Source organism: Gnatocerus cornutus, chromosome 1 (assembly GCF_029298725.1).
Source record: "Gnatocerus cornutus isolate USDA-ARS CGAHR chromosome 1, icGnaCorn1.1, whole genome shotgun sequence".
NCBI classification, from domain to species: domain Eukaryota; kingdom Metazoa; phylum Arthropoda; class Insecta; order Coleoptera; family Tenebrionidae; genus Gnatocerus; species Gnatocerus cornutus.
In genome coordinates, this window is record NC_142233.1 from 32911952 (window position 1) to 32932017 (window position 20066).

The following is a 20066-nucleotide window of genomic DNA, read 5'->3' on the forward strand; positions in this document are numbered from 1 at the left end:
TTTAATGTAATCTTCTTCTGCATAAGATGTTTTAGATTAAGTTTCGTGTTTTTTTTTCTATATTTTATTTAAAAAAATAACCCATAATGTAAATTTTATAGTCAAAATTAATTGTATTAGAATTTAATAAATTTTTTATTTTAAACGCAATAAAAAACTTCTGAGATTACAGTTTTTACGTTGCACGATTCCATCAGATATGCAGGTTTGAAAGGGCCAATCTAATTCTTTTTTTTGGAGTCCATTTGTTCAATATGTAGTATTAATAAATGTGAATTAAAAGTACAAAAGATTTTTTACGCAAAAACAGGATTTTTTTGAATTTGGGAGTATAATGCCAAATCTATGTCTTGCTGCAAGTGGTTTTGCTAAACATTGCTACATTTGAAGTTAATCAAGTTTGAAAGTCAAAACGTTGTAAGTCCTAAATAAAAGCCTAGCAAAAATCGAGTTAAAAATCGAACCAGTAACCAAGACAAGTCCAGAAGAGCTCTTTAAAAGGTGTCGCAAAATAGCAGAACACAATATAAATCGTCTTTTGGAAAAACAATTTTTAGAAAGTGTCCACCTTAGCTGGACTTAAAATGTATTGACTCGCATTAGTAGATCGATTTACAACGTTTTGGAAATTTGCCCACTTTTAACATTTTTTTTAAACATTAATGATAAACTTTTTTTCGATTTTCTTTGGCGGGAATGGTTTTAATAAACATTACAATAACACATAAATTTAATTCAGGTTATGGTATTGGTTACTTTAGGAATAAAACGGTTTTTTTCGTTTCCTGTAAAATTGGCACTTACAATTTTGGAATTGCAGGCCTCAATTATTATCTCAATACCAAGTTTTTCGAGATTGGCCTTAGATTGGCACTAAGCCACAGAAATTATCTTAGACTTTGGGTGATGATGATATGTCATCTGATTCCGCTTCAGATTGGCAGAAAACTGAACGTCAAAGTGTCCAATTTAGCCCGAGTGAATGTCATTTCATCCGGCTATTGACAAAATGCTAAATCACCCTATAACGCGATATAGAATATTTCACTCGCCAACTTGATCGCTTTCGATCCAGTATGCGTCTAGATTTCCCGCCCTGTATAAGTTAATTTCCATCCATGGCGTGTGCAAATTGCTCTCCGTATTTGTACCACCGAATATCTCGTGTTGTGCGCGTCATGATCTATGGCGTCGAGCCTCTCCCGAGGGCTTAATATCACGCCATAAGTCCGGAATCATTTATCAAGTTGTATTATTAGAATTGACATCACGATCTCGATGCCTCGCCGCCGCCCGAAACGCATAAACGACGACGACGTGACCATTAAAATGCCGAATGTGTAATCACGGGGCGGTTTTGCATACGGGGGGTGACGCGCAATTACGCAGCTGTTCAGTGGGGCTGATTGGATCAATTCATGGGAGGTTCGATCAGATAACAAAACGCGCGAGATTCAAATTTTTTATTGTGTGTTTTCCAGGTACAAATAATTTTCGCGGTGTAGATATCGGATATAAATTCCTCGTTGTAAATCTTCAGCGTTGCCGCTTTTTCCCATCTGTAATTAGTCCATCTCGGCTCTTTATTAATCCGTTCGGGTGCGCCTCGCCATCGCAGATAAGGTTCCGTCGGAATATTTTATGCGGTAAGACTGTGAGGCGGTAATACATTCTGGGCCTCTGTGCGCACGAAACTCCGTATAAGTAGGAAAGGGCGATGATATCCTCCTGATTTATTAACTACTTGTTGCAAGATGTTAATCACCTCTACTCCCCGGGCATTAGCTGGCTCCCGGTTACTTACACGTCTTCGAGAAATATGATAAGAACAAGACATTTCTTCTTTTCTTTCTTTTTCCGATCGATCGGAGGACGTGCGTCTCATTAAAGTCGCGGTGCGGCGAAAGAGACGGAAAACGAACGAACAAAAATCCGGAGCAAAGTTGAAAACTCGGTCTCTTCTCTCAATCCGACGCTTTCAAAGGAATGGCATCAAAGTAGGCCGACGGTTGAGACGCGCCACGGACGAGTAAACAGGAGGCGGCGCAAAGAAACTAATAACGGAGGCGATGACAGTGCGTGAGATTTTGCTGCGGTCATTTCCTAGTCAAAAATCGATTTATTAATCGTTCGAATCAAGCCCACGCAAACAACCAGCCAGACAATTTTTTCTCTCGTGTGCATCACCACCCCCACCCCCAGCCGTCTCTGCCCATATTCCGTATGATATAGCGGAACCCGGAGGGCGCGTTGTTTACTGCCGACGCGAACGAGGTGGAGCATAACGTGAACTGAGCAAGATTTAATTACGCCGCCGGCACCGCCGCCGCCGCCACCACACCGTCCTATTTCTTGACTGAGTGAAGTTTCGACACGTCGAATCGTGTAAGGACGGGTTCAGCGGCGGCGGAAAACAAGCAAGCGACATGGAATAAAAAAAAACAAATTCCGGGGATTCCGGGACGGGAGTAATCGATCTAATATGGCACGCATCAAACCTGACTGCTGTCGTCCTGTATGGGGGGAAATGGACGTACCTGAAACAGAAAAAAACTGATCAATAAAGGGTAGTTCGGCTTTTTGGAAAAGGGTTAATTATCAAGGTATCAAAAACAGGAAGGGTCGTGTTACGTTGTTGACGTTTTTCTTTTTAATTAATGACTTTTATTATGTTTTTATTACGTATGAAGGGATTTTATTGTTTTCCCGCAGGCGATGCGATTGTCGCGCAAAGGTGGAAAATTTTCAATTAAATTTTTAGTGTCTTACATCAACGCTCAATTACAAAAACACATTTAGAGGTTGTTAAATTATACCATCAAACTTAATATCTGTCATTCTTTTACAAAAAAAACTCCAATTGAAATGTCGAAATTGGCAGTTTGAATTTGAAGCTTTTTACTTGGCAAAGGGTGCTTGATGACCTCTAATGTCTCAAAATGTGAACCTGATGGATCTAAGAATTCAAAAAATGCTTTTAGAAGTGGGACTGACGTTTTTAATAACGGCAATGAATGGAAGGATCGATGAATAGAAAGGAACGGAAAAAATAAGATTAGGATTGAAATAACCTTGTTAAGTATGCCCGCGTGATATGAGAATGCTTTTTGAATCCGCCCCTGCACGCGTATTGTTGGAACAGAACAGCGTCGGTTGCCCCCTCGACATCACAAGGGTGGGTCGATTGCCTCGCCAACATGCGATGACACGGGGATTTTTGCGGAAACAGCAGGGGAGTACCACCAACCCCCTGTCGCACCCCATTTCCCAAAAACCCCAAGATTTCTCGTTCGTAAAAGGTTAAGTTTTCCCGAACGTTGTAAATACGTACATTTGATTATGAAAAGCGTGCCTGCGAGCGGATGTATAAGGGCCCCTTGAACACGCGTCGTTCCGCCAACAATGCGCCCGCTCCCGAACGTGTCCTGGTAGCTTGATCGAACGGCTCAACGATAATACGTCACTCGTTCGGAAATTGGCGTTTCTTTTTTATCGATCGCGATCGAAACGGAGAAATCTCGCTAGCTCCGGCCCTGGTAAAGCGGCATTAATATGAAATGCGTGCGACACATTCGGCCGGACGGATATTTCGTGGAACCGTGACCGGCGACTTGTAGTGCTCCGTGGCCCCCACGCCGCTTCCGCTATTAGCATTCCCCTGGTGCGGCAGATGTGCTGTTTGCTCTTGCGACGCGCTATCTTTCTCTGGGCCGCTACGCACACGATACGGTCCGATGTGCATAAAACGCGGGGGCCACGTCCACAACCCCCTTCACGGCGCACAGTGGTTCCAAACCGGACAAAAGTTATTCATAAAATAAAATAATAGTGTTAAAAAACCAATTAACAAAAAAGGTACAATGCGGTTTTACGTTAAAAATTCAAAATACAAATTTTGTTCTTTTTGTTTCTGTTAGCAAATGGAAAATAACAGCAACCCCAGAATAACAGTTAGTGAAATGATCTTGAAGTTCTCCAAATACTAGGATTTGTAAATGTTATTGGCAGATACCATGCCTTTAGACTCGAGGGGTAATTTCCACAAAAACAAATTTGTACCCTTGACATAGCCAATTTGGAGATTTTAATGCCGAAATAGACTTTATACGCTTCTCAAAATTAAGTCGAGGAAATTATTTTGAGTTTCACTTATTTAATTGTTATATAACATCCTCCTACGTCTATAAATAGATCCGCAAATAATTTACATTGTCATATTGTCCCCACTTTTTAATTCGCAGTGAGGAAAACAGCGAAAACAAAAAATCTTGATTTTTTTTTTCTTTTAAAATAACGAGATTTCGGCAAAACGAATGATGACATGTTAAAAAGTACCTCAGTCTCTAATGATAAATATGAGAAATTACATAATTATTTTGTTGTTACATAGTGTTATTCGTGCATTACAAACAACACACAAATCCAAGACCAATTGCTCCGTACTTTTGCTTCCAATGTTAGAAAACTTAAAATTTGGAATTTCACGAGAAACGGTCGGTGTGGTTTAATGAGATTTAAGTCAGTGCAGAGCGCAAAAACAAAATTATGAGTTAAAAGAATAATGTTTGCGAACATTAACAAAAATGCTTGAAATAATTTTTTTTGCAATTTTTTTCATAATTAAGAAAACTGAAAGTGGCAGAAAAATTTTCCGGCCAAAAAAGAAATAAATGTAAGATCAGATCTTTTTTACTACAAAATAGTTACTTTTATGTAATATGGCTGATAAGAGTTGATTGTTTCAACTACTTTCAACATTTAGAATTGAAATTGATATGTTGATAAATTTTGTTAAAGTTTTTACATATTTTGAATTAAAAAAACGTTCCAAATAATTCTGTTGCCTTAAACGTATGTTTATTTAGCAACTTGACTATCCGTGCTTTCCGGTCCCGAGAAGCCCTTTCTCTCTAGGGCGCGAGTTCTGGGACACCTGTATGTGTAGAACATATTAATTGTTTCGTTTAATTTTTATATCAACAAGACCTAAAATAGAAAAAAGTTTTTCAAAATATATTTTATTATTATAATAGAATCAAATCAAGATTAAAAAGATGAAAAAACTTTCCTAATAATAATAATAGTGGTAAGGCTCAAATTATTCACTACAAGAGTGACCAATATTAGTTTATTCAAGTTGCATAATGTTGTTTGTCGTATAATATTAAATACCGATTTTAATTTAGAACAGTCTTGACACACCTACATTAGTATTTAACTAAGATTAAATGTCGGAAATATTTAAAAAAATTGGTAACATCGCAAATGATGCCTTAAAATTCTTGTAGGCAATTGAATTTTATTTATTAATTTTTTATTAATTTATTTATTATTTATTAATTTATTTCTTTCTACGATTATTAAATAAAAAAGTTGCAGATTTTTGTCCAAAAAAATGAGCATTTGGAACCACTCTGCGGCGCAGCTAGTTGGATTCTACGACCGCATATGATGACCGGGACACCTACCATTAATCCCGACCCTAAAAATAACCTTATTCTCTATCTTATATTCTCGCCAACAAGTTCCGTTCCGACGTCAGCAGCCAGTGTCGCGACGGACGCGCCTGTTAGCACAACAGGAAGACAAGTCGAAGAGACGCTCTGCGCCATCAAATAAATGTACCAAGTCGTAAAATTTAATCTGCACGGCTAACGGCGCACATTAAAAGCGGGATTCGAGGGCACGGTGCAATATAACACGTATAAAACCGCGTCCGGTTACGCTCGATATTCCGTTTTTTGGGGCGATTAAAGGATAATTAGGGGATTTACCACCTAGGGGGCGTGACAATCGACGACTTGCGTGACTCGCGAGTGCGTGAAGAGAAGAAAAATGGAAATTTCAGGGAAGGGGTGGTTTGATTTGGGGTTACAACTCGCGACGTCGTCTTGAAAGGTGTCTGTTGAGAGGCTGACAGGTGGAACGCGACGACTGGGCCATGGAAATGACCTATTTTTCCTGTTTTTTTTCGCGGGACTCGCAAAGCCGTAATTACTAAACTATCCACCACATGACGGCCGCGGAATTTAAAATATGTTGATAACAGTGATGACAGTTGTCGGTACTAACATGTAAAAAAGGGATACGACCAGTTCGTCCCCGACAGTTTGCCCCCGTCAATTCGTCCCGGGCTTTTTTGTCCTCAATGCAATTTACTCCCAGTTTAATTCGTCCCGGTGTGATCTTTGATAATAATTGAAGAATGAGGTTTATATAATTTTACTTAAAATAGATATCTCCAACACAAGGTAGGTAACAGTGATGACAGATGTCAGAAAGTGCAGGGCCGTTTCGAACCTGTGTATATTTAGTAAATATGCAGAGAATATCTTACCGTCTTCATAATTCATACATTAGCGCAAGAAGCATTAACCTCAAAACGCGTTGAAATGGTAAAAGAGCAGCGTTTGTTGTTTTTGGTCGTGGCAACGTTAATGCAAAACATCCGTAATATATTATTTATCTTTCTCTTCTCCGCCGCCTCATTGGTCTTTTCCATCGCCCGCTCTTCCATTTTAATCTTTCGCCGTGAAGCGAAAACAGGAATCCCTCGCCATCAGGCGAAACCGTGCCGAAAGAGGATGGAAACCAACAACGCAATATCCTGGCCGCGTCGAGCGTGTCATTAGGGAGGATTGCAGCCCGCGCCCGATTAGATTATCACCGGCACCGACTGCCGCCCGTTACCGCCGCCGCCGCTCTGCTACCCATCCTTTATCCTTATCCTTCGCCTCGTCGCTGCACACGATATGTTTTCAATACGCTCCGATTTCCCCTTCTGACAACGACATTTATTCAACAAATGTACCGAAATGTTGGTCGGCAAACATCACGAAAAATCGATTTGGGGAGCCGAAAAGGCCGCGCGACGGAAAATGCAAACGAAGGCATTAAGTGTGACAGGGCATTATATAAATATGCAGTTTTAATGGCGAGCGCGGCTGTGGAGTTATTATTCATACATTCCGGAGCGAACGGACCCTCAAATTGCGGCGCATCGGACAAAAATGCGAGTGGGGCGCGCTTCCGCAACGGACGAGGGCTTAATTAAGCGCAGACACGCACGATGAGCGCAGGACGACCCCAAAAGAACACGTAGAAGCATTATTACCACTTTTTGCAGTTGCTGCACCCACATGCTCCTACTAGAAACGTCTTAAAATCAAATGACTTGGAATTCATTCGAGTCGAAATAGCTCTTAAAAACGCAGAACAATAGACGAGCGGCGTCTCTCCTCAACCAATTCGTCGGTACTCGCATTCCGAGCCTTGGAAGTCTAATTACAATTATAGCGGTTTTTGAAAACAAGACGGCATAGGTATTATTTCAGTCGCAGCAGCTTAGGGGAGCCTAAACACGTAGGAAGCAGGCAATTTTCTCGTCTTGGTAAAGAGGGGCTCTCCAGGAATCAGCGCAACTTCTTCGATTTTGTTTGTATTTCAAAACTGCATGAGACAACGAGCATCGTCGTTGAAATTTGTCGGTCAAGTAGGTCGGGCGCGTTCAGTATTCATCCAGTGCATCAGGCATAACATCCCGTATATCATAATAACAAAGGCTTTCCATTAAGTCGTCCCGGGCGCCGTGAGCCCGCAGCCGCATTCTGGAAGCTTTCAGAGATTACGACGGAAGCTACGACGCGTATCGGCGCCCGCGGCATCAAGGCTCTCTCATTCATGAAATGACGACGCCGGCATCGCATCGCGACGCCAGCCCTTGTGAGCGAGGGAGGGATTTGCGCCTCTTCACCACCGTCGATCCGTGGATTGCTTACTGATTTTCTCGCTGCCGTTGCTCTTCTCTTTCATTGAGAATTAACCGATTTATTGTTGCGATCTGATGACCTACATGTAATGACATGCGGGGGATTATTTGGAAACGGGCGCCGAGATAAGACCGGGATTTAGCGCATTTGCATATACTTGTGGGAGATTCATCTCGGCTTTTTTATGGAGTTATCTTCGTCTCGCGATCGCTTATAACGGAGTGATTATCGTTTAAATGGTCAGAAACAAAGAGGACGTTGCGGAGGCATAAATTTCGGTCGCTTCTGGTATATGACGTGCGGAACGGTGAACGGTAAACAAACCAGTTTGTGGTACATGAAGAGATTCGAGAGGACGAGTATGGGAAATGAGCGCTAATTGGGCGGTTTGGTAAAGTGAGCAGTTGTTTCGTCGACAAATAAAAAAGAGGTTACAAATTACTGAAAAAGCGTTCCTTTGCTGAAAAACGCTTCTTGTATGAAATAAGTGTGTTTCTTCGCCACTAAAGGAAGCGCAGTTGTTTCTTTTTCTCAAAAAACCGTAGAGACAGTATTGATTTGTCATTGCGGAAGCTACAAAACATATCTTCCTATTCCTTATTACTTGAATGTACTGAAGATGAGCCAACGACTGTCCTCTCGGAAAAAGTTTTCAACTCTTTTTTTCGGTCAGTTTGGTACAAGTTGCCCCTGAAACAGCTCCTGTGTGGTCTATTTTTTTCCTCGTCGTCGCCCACTGTCTTGGAAATCATCCCATGGATCCAACTTCCCCAAAGTTGTAACCTGTCTCCGGCGTGTCTCCAACTTGGCACCGTTAAACACGCTGATGTTGATATAATCCCGTCCGCCGAATTAAAACTTGTACATTATTGGTTCTCGACATCCGAGATTGAGCCTTCCTTCGCGTTAACAAGAAAGTCGATAACTCTCCATTCCATCCGTCAAAATGTCGTTCGAGAAGAAAAAATCGCGTCGATCAATTGATCCGGCTAATTTCGGCAACGAACGCTCCACTTTATAATTCTTTTATCGCGAGAAATCTCCGACTCCGAGTGTCGTTGCAGCGGTCCCGAATTGAATATGGAAAAGCAATTTGAATATCCTCTCGTCGGAGGTGAAGCATTAGCATGGCAGGCGGCCAACGGATCGTGTGTAGCAGGAATGGATCATGTGTAGCAGGATCGTCAATTAGAGCCTGCAGCTTGCGAATCTGTGTCTGGCGCGGTTCGCCGACGACGCCTATAATCGCCCTGAAAAAAACCGGCGAGTACCATGTGTGCGCTGCGAGCGATAATTAATGTGCTCGCTACGGAATTGTGCTGCTGCAGCGGTGATAACGGACGGATTCCGAAAGCGAAACCGGGGAGGAAAAAGCGCCGGTTTTACGCTGCACCACAAAAGCTGCGGACGGACTGTACTCTCATTTGTAGGTAGGCTAGCTGCTATTCCCAGTTGTCTTTTAGTTTCTTGTACGGAAAAAGCCACTCCAAATAATTATATGTGTACATTGTGCTTTTACTTCATTACGTTGTATAGGGGAGACCGGGGTAAAATGATTCCCTTTAATTCCTAAACTGGCCTTAGTTCCACCTATCAATGAAATGATATAAATTGCTGATCCTGCGGATATTGCAGACAAGCACCTGCATGCAGTTCGGTGGATATTCAAAAACATTACAGCGATATTTGTGTTTTTCCTCGGTTCGTTCTAAGGTAAGGCATTTTTTAACCCAGATATGCCTACTGTTCTTTTAAAAGGACACACAGCGAAGGTTTATTATTAGGAGGATTAAATAAAACCTAGCTTTTCTGAATAGATCGCGTCAATTTTTTTTTCTGTTAATTTCGGTAAATAACGTTAAATTATTACATTAACTTCACCAATGGCTAATCAAATACACCTCAAACTTTTCGGGCAAGTTTCTTCGGATTACTTGTTGAGTAAAAATTTGCTTATGATGACACATTTGCAACAAAATTTTTAAATTGTATCATGTCAAGAGTTAGTTTGTTGTTTTCAGCAAAATTTTGTTTTAAACATTTTACTTTCATTTGTTACAGCTTCTGTGTTCTGTCCGTTTAAAAAGACGCCCTAATTAAGCATCAAGCGCAAATAACTAGTTAAAAATTATTATTTGTACTTTCATTTAACATCATTATGAGAAAATAAAGTTACAAAAATAAGAAAATTAACATTTTTTTTTAGGCATTTCTAGGTTAATCAAGTGTATTTTACCTTTCGAATTAAAATGACCCCGGTGATGTTTTAAAGGATTAATAATAAACTTTCAATTTTTTTTAGATTCATTTGCAACATTGCATGTTGTAAATTTATGGATTATGTTCTTTGTTCTTATAGCACGAGTAAAACGATCACTAGGTACTGGGTAAACCGATCCTGGGATCATTTTCCCTCTAATATGAATAATTGTATGATATTTGACAAAACACAAAAGCGCGAGAAAGAATCTTTTTAGAATGTATTTTTGTTGTAAAAAATATATTCACTCTTCAAAAGAAAAGGATTGGATTAGTTGCAGTGTGTGCCAAAAATGGGCTCATCATGGGATCAATCTGCAAGAGTAGACGAACAGAAAATTTATTCACTTGTAATTTCTGTTTGGCGGAATTGAAAACTTCTAAAATCAGAAAAGCTTTTCATTTTTACAAAAAAAAATGTAATTCTTTTGATGTTCATTTATGTCTTCAATAAGAGTCTCTATTTCGTTGTAACTTCTTGTTATTTAAGTTTATTTAGTTTTTATCTAAATTCTTAAATATATTCACTGTTTTCACTAACTTTTGTTTAACTCATAAAATCATTTTACCCTAACCGAGGGATCATTTTACCTCTAGTCCACGGGTAAAATGATCCTTTTGGAGTCTTGCACTTAATAACTATTTTAATGAAAACGGTGCAAAATTTTTGATGCATTTTTAGGCAGACTTGCAGTACACTTGTTGTCAAAGTTACCGCATAAGTGGTAGATTTATGAAAATAAAAGTTTTGTAGCTATGGTGCTAAAGACCTTAGAGTGATCATTATTACCCCGGTCTCCCTTAGAATACGTCACGGTCATTATCCATAATTTTTGTCGCGCACTTTATCTCGTCCTTCGCGTGACTGCTGCACCATGGGCCCAACATTTTTCATAACCCTGAATCGATAGCATGCTGTCGCATCCATTTTTAAAAGGGCCGCATGTTGTGGCCCTTCGCCCCCGCCCATCGTCCGGTGGTAATTGCTCCTCGGAGGAGTAAACAAGGCGCGCGTGTGTATGGGTGCGGTAGAGTTATAATAATCCTCGAACGCCGCCACACACAACCGGGGGCAAACTATAAAGCGGCGGCGTGCGGGTAAACAGCGGCTCACGGGTGATTAACCAAGGCGGCGTTGGAGGAGCCGATAACGAGGGCACCAGCCGCCCCCACGCTACCGTCAGGTTATGCGAGCATCGATCTGTCACCCGCACGGTACTCATTAGCATTAGCCGGATGGGACGAGGATAACGCACGCCGCTTTGGGACCGCCGCCCGCTAATTAATACCCAGAATTTCAAGCAGGCGCTGCGGAGGCGGCGAGCGAAAAAGAACACTTTTGACGATAGTGTACGGGACAGTAATTCGTTGAAGACGCGACTCATGCAAATTAGATGGATATCGCGTAACTGTCCTAACAGTAGTTGAAGGAGAGACAATCGCCGCTCGCCGACGCCTCTTCTGCGATCTACTTGGAGCGACGAGACGATAATTACAGGCAAAAAGTCGCTGACGAATTTCTGATTAACGGTATTTGCCAACTACGATCAATTACAAGAAACCGTATAATCATAATCAAAAACCATGATCAACACTTGTTTTTGACATATGAAATCCAAATGGGGTTAATTTAATCGTTAATTTTTAAATTAAGGGTAAATGATTGATATGTGTGTATGTGTAATATTTTGAGATTTAGATAATTTTTCGCAGCTGCCACGTTCGCTTTTGACATCGTATTTTAATTACCTTATCGAAAAAGCCGTGGCAATTTATCTCGTCGTAAATATCGTTCATAGCGGCGGCGATCTGCCCCCAATTATCGCATCGCAACGGATAGAAGACGTCCGCTGCCCCCGTCATAACAATGATGGATGCGTGCAGATATGCTCCGGAACCAAATACGTGTGAAATACGATATAAAGTGGATATGAATCGGTGGCGGCGACATAACCGAAATGTTTGTCGTGTATACATATAGATATCGGATTACGGGGCGCACATCACGTCATGGGGCCCCACATAAACGCGCCGGACCGCAACCCGAATTGCATTGATTTTGCCATTTGGACATGCTAAAGTTAATGATTGCGCTGCACGGTTGGATACCGGGGGCGGCGGTCGAGAAAAAGTTCGTTTTTCACTCATTGAAACCATCAACATATCGTCGCGAACAAAGAAGACATAAATCCATATCCGGTAGGCGGCGGCGGCGGCGAGATTACAGTGCAGAATTTGAATATCGGTAGCGAGAGCTCGCTAAATTGGCTTCGGCTCCGTGTCCATGCCGGAACCGGGTGGAGAGACGTTCGATCTGGGGGTTGTTAAAACGGCGGTCGAGAGGTGTAGGGGTCTCACGCCCCCGGTCGACCCGCCGCCGTCGGATTTTCTGTTTATATTAGGGTTTTAGTTCACAATCACGTTCCGTAAGTATGAGACCGCCGTCTCTGTGATTTTCGGCTTTTTCCCGGATTTAATGACAAGGTTAGGGGCGGGTGGAGGAAGGTGTGAGCTTCGCACTATCCGACAGTTTCGTGATTCCACATATGCTGCCGCCTCTCGTTATCAGATCACAAAGCCGCGTCGCTGATAAGGCGGCTGTTTGTGCCGAGCGCTCGGGGGCGGCGGCGGGGTAGCGGCGGGAACTGCTTCACAGCCGGCGGCTGATGACTGAGACCTTGTCACCCACTCCACTTCTCTCTTCTATCCCGCTTCCGTCACCGGCGTCCGTGATGCCACGACGACTGCTTTCTGCCACTTAACCTCCCAACCGTCGTCATCCCCTTTTTCGCCTCGCTCGGATTGATTCAAATATCGATTTTTTATTGGCTCTTCGTTTTTTCCTCCGCCGCCGCCGCCTCTAATAAGTGATTACGCGAAATATCCCGACCTCCTAGACGAAACAGTGACAATCGGTCCTCCGGATGATGCGTTTTTAATCGCCCCCTTCGCCGCCCATTATTGTTTTCCGAAAACAGATTCCGATAATCGTCCACAAGATTAATGACCGTCCACAAGTACTTAATCGCCGCCGACATCATCGTCAAGGTCGTCATTCTCACCCCTCTTGACACTCGGTTGCGTCATACACACGCCACCCTCGTTTCCTCCCTGTGAACATTTCAGGGTGTAGAACAGAAAGTAGGGGACTGTGTGTGTCCGCTTATGCTTCATTGCGTGCACCGAACAGCCCGGCCCGTTATTGCGTTCACATCGCATCAGCGATGCGAAACACAATACCCGCCGCCCCCGGATGCTTCCCTCTCTCTTCTGGCGCTGTTTTTTCTATCCGGCGGCAATTAGAGACTGAAAAAATGAGATGTATGCGTTTTCGGATGCCTCTCCTTTCGTGGCCATTAATTAGAGAGTGGGTGGGGGGCGCGGCCGCCTCCATGGCACGTTCGAAAGACGCGTCACGTTGAACGTTAAGCCCCGTAACGAGATCAGCTCTCGATCTGCTCGAGTGTAAAATGCAAGATAGACGTCGAATGTATCGAATATCAACGAATTGTGTCCGGAGGAATTTCCAAACTGGAATCCATTTCGGAAAATAATCGGTAGGGGAACGATAAACAGAATTCGTGAAAAGGAAATTCCCGTTCCATCGATTCCCGTGATGATTGGATAATTTTTAACCCTGTTTACGGCATAATTTCCCGGGGAATTGATTGCGTGGCAACATTTGATACCACTGTTCAATTATGGGGAGGGTGGCCACCAGGAAAAAAAGGGTAGATTTTATCTAATTAATTCGGCGAAGACTGGGATAAATCATTACCTTGTTATCATCTGATAAAGACGGGACGGAATTGCGGACGCCGAAAAACAAGAAAAAACGATCCCATAAACATGGATCATAAATCTTCTCCCCGAGGGCCTCGACAAGTGGAAGTTTTGTTGTATCTCATTTTTTATTTAATAATTCGCGACCGGTTCCAGGAACTGGAGGGAACGAAGTCTAATACACGCCATTACGCACGGAATCCGACCAAATTAAGGCGAACGATGCGATGAACGACGTCTTTTTATGGTTAGCGGGATGCCTCCTGGCAACCCAATCGTCCGGACGCAACGGCGACGACGATCACTGATAAAGCGATATTTGCCAAATGGGGGGACGTTTTTAAGCAAATACCCCACACATGTTTAGCACGGACGACGACGCACAAATCCTTCATCGAAATTGCAAATTAGCGGCTCTTTTGACGCCTCTTTATGCGTATTTTCAAAAATAGTAATTTGGATCACAAGGCCGGAAAATGCTCTTTTTTGCGAAGACGAGGCGGAGCCGAGTCTAAGCAACACGAAGACTTCCAGAGACATTTTCGGACGTGTGATCCACACTATTTTTTGGTCAACAAAATTTAAAAAATCAACAAAAAAATTCTGAACTTGTGACTTTTACTCTTTCAGGTTGCTCTCCTAGAAATTATTTTGGAAATAAACATTCTAACCTCTTTTAAAATAATTCAGCAGACTCCTGTGTCAATTGATGACAGTGCGATACCAACCGGTAAACAAAAAAAATATCTAGTTTCTTTTTTGAAGGCCTATTTGTGTCTCCAAAAACGTTAAAAAAAGGACGGCGGCCCCAAAAACGTAATTTTTCACTAAAACTAGGTATTTGGAGGGCGCCTCTTGCAAAGAAATAGTTTGTTTAATCCCCACACGCGTCCCGGCGCCGAAAAGAAAAGATCCCGAATCGAAATTGCAAATTAGCGTCTTTTGTCGTCGGCGGCGGCAATCTATGCCTTTGTCCCGCGGCCTCTTCTAAGTATATTAAAATACCTTAGTTATGTGCGTCGCGCGAGCTATTTATTTCTCGCGGAGGCGGCGCTTCAAAGAGGAATCGCGACGTCATCCGGCGGTCTACTTTGGACATAAGTTGCTCTCAACTTCGCCGCCGCTGCGACGTAATTAAATCTGTTCTCGCATTAGGATACAGCTGTCGGAGACGGCGAACGCCCCTTTAAAAGGCCCGCGCTCACGTGAATTATGACTTTATTGCGGAATATTGAAGATGAAAGAATCTATAGTGAAAAATGGAACCATTACGGGTTATGCTGATGCGTAAACATGCGATTCTACGAAGCGCGGTCATCGTCACCGTCAAAGTGTGCCGTGACACCGCTCCCACCTTTCTTTCTCGTGTATTTTTTTCATTACTTCGAATGTAGTGACTTTTCCCCTTTTCTTTTACCTGGTCACGTGTTGGTTAATCGCCGCCTCCCCTACTGCGGCCATTATCGCCCGTCAACCTGCGACTTTGTGTAGCACCTGTTCGCTGTTGACGTTTATTACTGCAAAAAATTTCCCCAGCCCTCTAGATACCGTGGCAGGTAGAGCGGCGGCATTGTTCGTGACGTTTCCAGGTCTCCTCCTCCGCCCATCTTTTTGTGACCTGAGTCCCGTACTTGTCATGAACACGTCGACAACAACAATAAAAGGTCGTGCGGTGACGTGATACGTGCCGTATATACACATACTGGCACGTCTTTTCGGCGGCGGCGCCATAATTAACGAATTCCAAGTTTCGGACTGTGATTGGTTAATGATGCACTTCCCCTCCCGCGGCCATTAATCCAAGCCACCGCGATTATTGCAACTATCGTAAAAACTCGTCCTAACGCACGCATAAAGCGACGCGTGGTTAGTCCGGATCGCGGCGGCTTAGATAAGGGGGCGGCGGCCGTAAGAGCGTATATGTGTACGAGAGAGTCGAGCGGCGGCGGCGGCGGGTTTTCTATGCGAGCAGTCATGGCACGGAGCGATACACGGATCGGCGGCGATAAGTGGTCCCGGATCACGTAGAACCGCCGCCGTTGCGACACACAGGGACGGACTAGGGGGGAAATCGAAAGCATGAGAATTTTGCGTTATCTGAGGAGGCGGAACGAAAGATCGACATGTTACACGCGAAATCATAATTAACCGGGAGGGCGCCTACATTTTTTATGTGGATGGTTTCGACGATCGGAATGAAGCCATGCGTCGCGACGCCTTTCCCGAATTAACTCCCTTTTTCTTGTCGGGTTAAAAAACCGCATTATCTCGTTGTACGTGGCGTAATAAATCTCCCCTCGATCGATACTCCCTATGAGTGAACCTGTTGTTTTCCGAGTGACCGTTTCCGGCGGCGGCGGCGCCTTAATTAAACTCTCATCCCCTTTTAAATATTTGCCAAGATTTCGGTTATGGTGTAATCCATCAAGTGGCCGCGGGGGGATTTGGGGCACGGACAACAAAGTGAAAAAAAAAACAATAATTCTATGTTGGAAACCAAGAAGCGTAGCGAAACTTTGCTTTGCGTTTAGTGTTTTGTATCTGTATCAAAATTGAACAATATGGGGAACATAACGTAAGAAAAAAATTGGAATTCTGGGGGGCTTTGGAAAAAGTTTCCATATTGGTAACTATCATTGATCGACCTTCCTAGCAACGATGGCCTCGAATTGTCACGCAGGCAGAGCTAGCAACACTTTTAAATTGTTTTTTTTTAATTTTGAAAAGTTTGCCTCAATCAAGCTGGCGTGGAATAAAAAATTGAAACTAAGCCAGTCCGATCTTTAATACGAACAAATCAAATTTTTTTCTCCCGTCGCAATTAATTGTGAGCGTCTCCGAAGCCTCCGGGAATTGCACAAAGAGGCCTCATCCTTTTCGTCTCTGAAATCCCCCGAGCCGCCCCTGTCCGTAAATATTTTAATTGGGAAAGGTGCGTTGACGTCATCCCGGTTTTCACACATCCGTCGTGGCGGATATAATTAACCGGAAGACGAGTGCCGCTAAAAAATAATATCCCTAGCCGTTGCCGACGATAAATCTTTTTCTCTCTCGATCGGTTTTCCTCTTTGTCCCGGTCGGTTTCGTGTTGTTGGGCAATCAAAACCTGGATCGAAACCGGATCGGATTGAGTCGTTAAAATATCATCGCGCGATTTTAGTGTTGCGCATTAGCCGTGCGATAAAGTCGCCTATCTCGCTGGAATTTGTTTAATTTGACGCGCACGAAACGTGTTTTTTTCATTATGGGGCGGTTACGTCGGCGGCGGCCTTGCAGTTATTGTTTTTATCGGATTACGCGATGTGTACAGAGCGATCACAGGCGGCCGGGGACGCGGCGAAAAATCGAAAGGAGGCGATGGAATGGCTGATAGTCGCTCAGGGGAGTTTGACAGGTGGCAAACGTCAATTTTTAAAGAACAAACGTGCTAAAAACGAAGGGAATAATGACCGCCAGAGTTAATGACGGTGTTTGGTCACCATGACGACTAGATTTAATCCTTCTCGACTTTCCTTGGAGTTTTTGCGCGAAAAATACAACCAGTGGTGGTAAAATTAGTTATATTCATGTAATTTAATTGTTTTGAAAACACTGCATTGGTGCTAAAATTACATATTAATTACATACCAAAAATTAATTATAAATCAATTTGTTGTACATAATAAGTTTTCAGTTAACAGCGTTAATTGGGTGCGGCCACATTATGGTTAAAACAACCAACTTTTGTTCGCGCGGTACAATCAAAATAACAGAAAATGCTGTTTCAAGTATCAGCAAAGTTACCCTAATCCAACGGCAAAATTTTCAAAAATAAAATTAACAAAACAAATGACAGTTGGACCAATAGCTTAATTTAATCGAAGGTACAAAATTGAAAATGCCTAAATAAGAACGCCGCCATTTGTTTTGAAAAGTATTTCTGCACACTTGATTTTGACGAGGTTGACTTTTCGACAGTTACAAGTTGATGGGGATAATATTTTCGGCACAAATTTGGGCCGAATTCTATACGTTATACTGCAGTCCAATAGTACGCTACCTTAAATGGGGCGTTGGGCACGTAGAGCGGCGGATCCTTGGCCGACCCCGCCAGCTTGTCGTTGACGGCGGGGATCCCCTCGTCGGCGTCGCAAACACTAAACCTCCCCACGATCGCATCCGCCGGCTTGGCTTCGTACCCCTGGGGCTTCCCGACGTGAAACCCCTTCGCCTTAACCCAGAAGCGAAACTTGGAGTTGTCCGCGCTGACGATCTCCTCCCCTCTCAGAGTCCTCAAGATCCTCGCGTACTTCTTCAGCGTGATGGTCTTGGTCTTTGCCAAATCCCCATAAGTCTGTATGACCCACGGCTGGTACGTAGCCAACATATCGTCTTTGTTGTCGACCCTTTGCCTCTTGACGTTGTTATTCTGTTCCGGTCGCGTCCTCGGCGCCGGCGTGGGCGCTTTCCGTTTGGGCGCCTTCTTCGTACGCACGCCGCGTTCGCTCAACATCGCGGTGGCCATGTCCGTCACGTCCGCACCGTCGATTGTCACTGACAGCCGCCGGTCATAACACTAACGCTCGAAACAACACGTCGCGATCTAGTGAGCGCGAGTCAACGCTTGCTGCGATACGATGATAAGATCAGGACGCCGGGCTATCCCGTACTGGCGCGTCTCTGTGAAACACCGACGGTCGCGGGACCCTACGCCGGTTATCCCCACCACCGACACAACGGCCCGTGCACGGATCGCAGTAGGCGCCGTTAAGCGGTGCGGTCGAGAGCGCTGTCGATGTGTAATAAATGGACAGTCGGAGGTGGCGGCGCGGCATTGCGTAATTGTTTCGAGATGCTAACGCTATCTACACAAAAAATTGCACTGTTTAAGCTCACTTGACCGACATTTCAACACAAACGAAAATTGACAAATTTGAACAAAAAATACAAAGAAAATAAAAATGTATTTATTAGAAGAAAAGGCAAAACTGAAGCAAAAGCAACTAAATATAGAGCGAAACTATCATTATCTATTATTATTATTTTGTTTATAAGTGCAAGAGATAACACTCAGTACATAGAAAACATACTTAAATTATCTTACAAATCATTGTTCAAGCAAGGGCAGATAACATTTCAGTTTATCGTCTGCAATTGGATCCCTGTGGCAACAACGTGCTTCATGGTTGTACCGAAAGGTATAATTTTTTATATTATTATGTTTTTCTTAATTTATAGGATTATTTAAAAAAATAGGAGGGTCATGATTTTCTTTCTTAATTTGGTAGCACTGGAAAACGGGTGAAAAGTAATACAGTTGACTTTCGATAATTTGAATTTCTCGATAATGTTGCAATGGCGGTGTTACAGTTCGTTCAAAATTCTGGGAGATAATGATGTCAACTTTAAATATAGAAATAACCAGGAACTGTCAAAGTGGACACTTGCAACCTAAACTGACTACAGTAGACTCTCGATAATTTATACTTTGATAATTTGGTCCCCGGTCCCCTCGATTTTTCTCAATAAAGTGAAAAATTTCTATGTATTTTGGTCCCCTCGTTAATTTGAAGTAAAATCTAGAACTTTTTTTCTGCCAACACTCTATAATTTGAATTTTTCCCTCCCGAACTCGTTAATTTGAAGTCTCTCGCGTGGACGGACAAAAAAAAACAGAAAACTTTAAAATACAATTTTTTTTTGACTTTAAATAAAGGGTTCTTGGAAGTTAAGTCGTAGTATAAATCTGTTTCACCAGAAAAATTCATAGCTTACAAAACATAAGTTTTACAATATTTCTTCAAAGTGTAGTTAGTGGATTTTACGCTCTCTTCTCTGATTGGTTTGTTTATTCTGACTTTTGTTTTTTTGCCTTCAAACTCTCGTCTATTACAATTTTTTCTTCTCTTTCTTTCGATTATTTGAATCACACTATATTTTGAATTCTCGATAATTTTAACTTTTTGCCAGGTCCCTTGAATTTTAAATTATCGAGAGTCTACTGTACCTAGAACAACATTCCGTTGACTAAGAATGACGTTTCGTAATGCGATACGCGGTATAGTTCAGCCACGTTCGTCTGAGCCACCATAAAATCATAAACATTTGCGGGCGACCGCAACGGGACAGCTCGTGGTATTTTTAGATTTACGATGACGACCAGACAGCTGGCCTGTTTGGGGATGATTCTTATATTGCAGGGTGCTTTGGTAAATAAAGATCAGGTAGATATTTTAAATATTTGCAGATTGGGTTGTAATAAAAATTCTGTATTAT

The 20066-nt window shown here is 42.7% G+C and overlaps 2 protein-coding genes across 3 annotated transcripts in view; one reads left to right on the forward strand and one right to left on the reverse strand.

Moving 5' to 3' along the window:
* Positions 1 to 18418, reverse strand: part of LOC148181862 (nucleolar protein 4) — a 72800-nt gene extending 54382 nt beyond the window's left edge. For both annotated transcript variants that reach the window (XM_088043069.1, XM_088043063.1), the window contains exon 1: positions 17851 to 18418. In XM_088043069.1, the coding sequence (XP_087899195.1) occupies positions 17851 to 18315 (465 nt within the window). In that variant the 5' untranslated portion in view covers positions 18316 to 18418. The remainder of the gene's footprint in view (positions 1 to 17850) is intronic.
* Positions 1 to 20066, forward strand: part of B4 (imaginal disc development protein B4) — a 110408-nt gene that overhangs the window by 54923 nt on the left and 35419 nt on the right. The gene's annotated exons all lie outside the window — the stretch shown is intronic.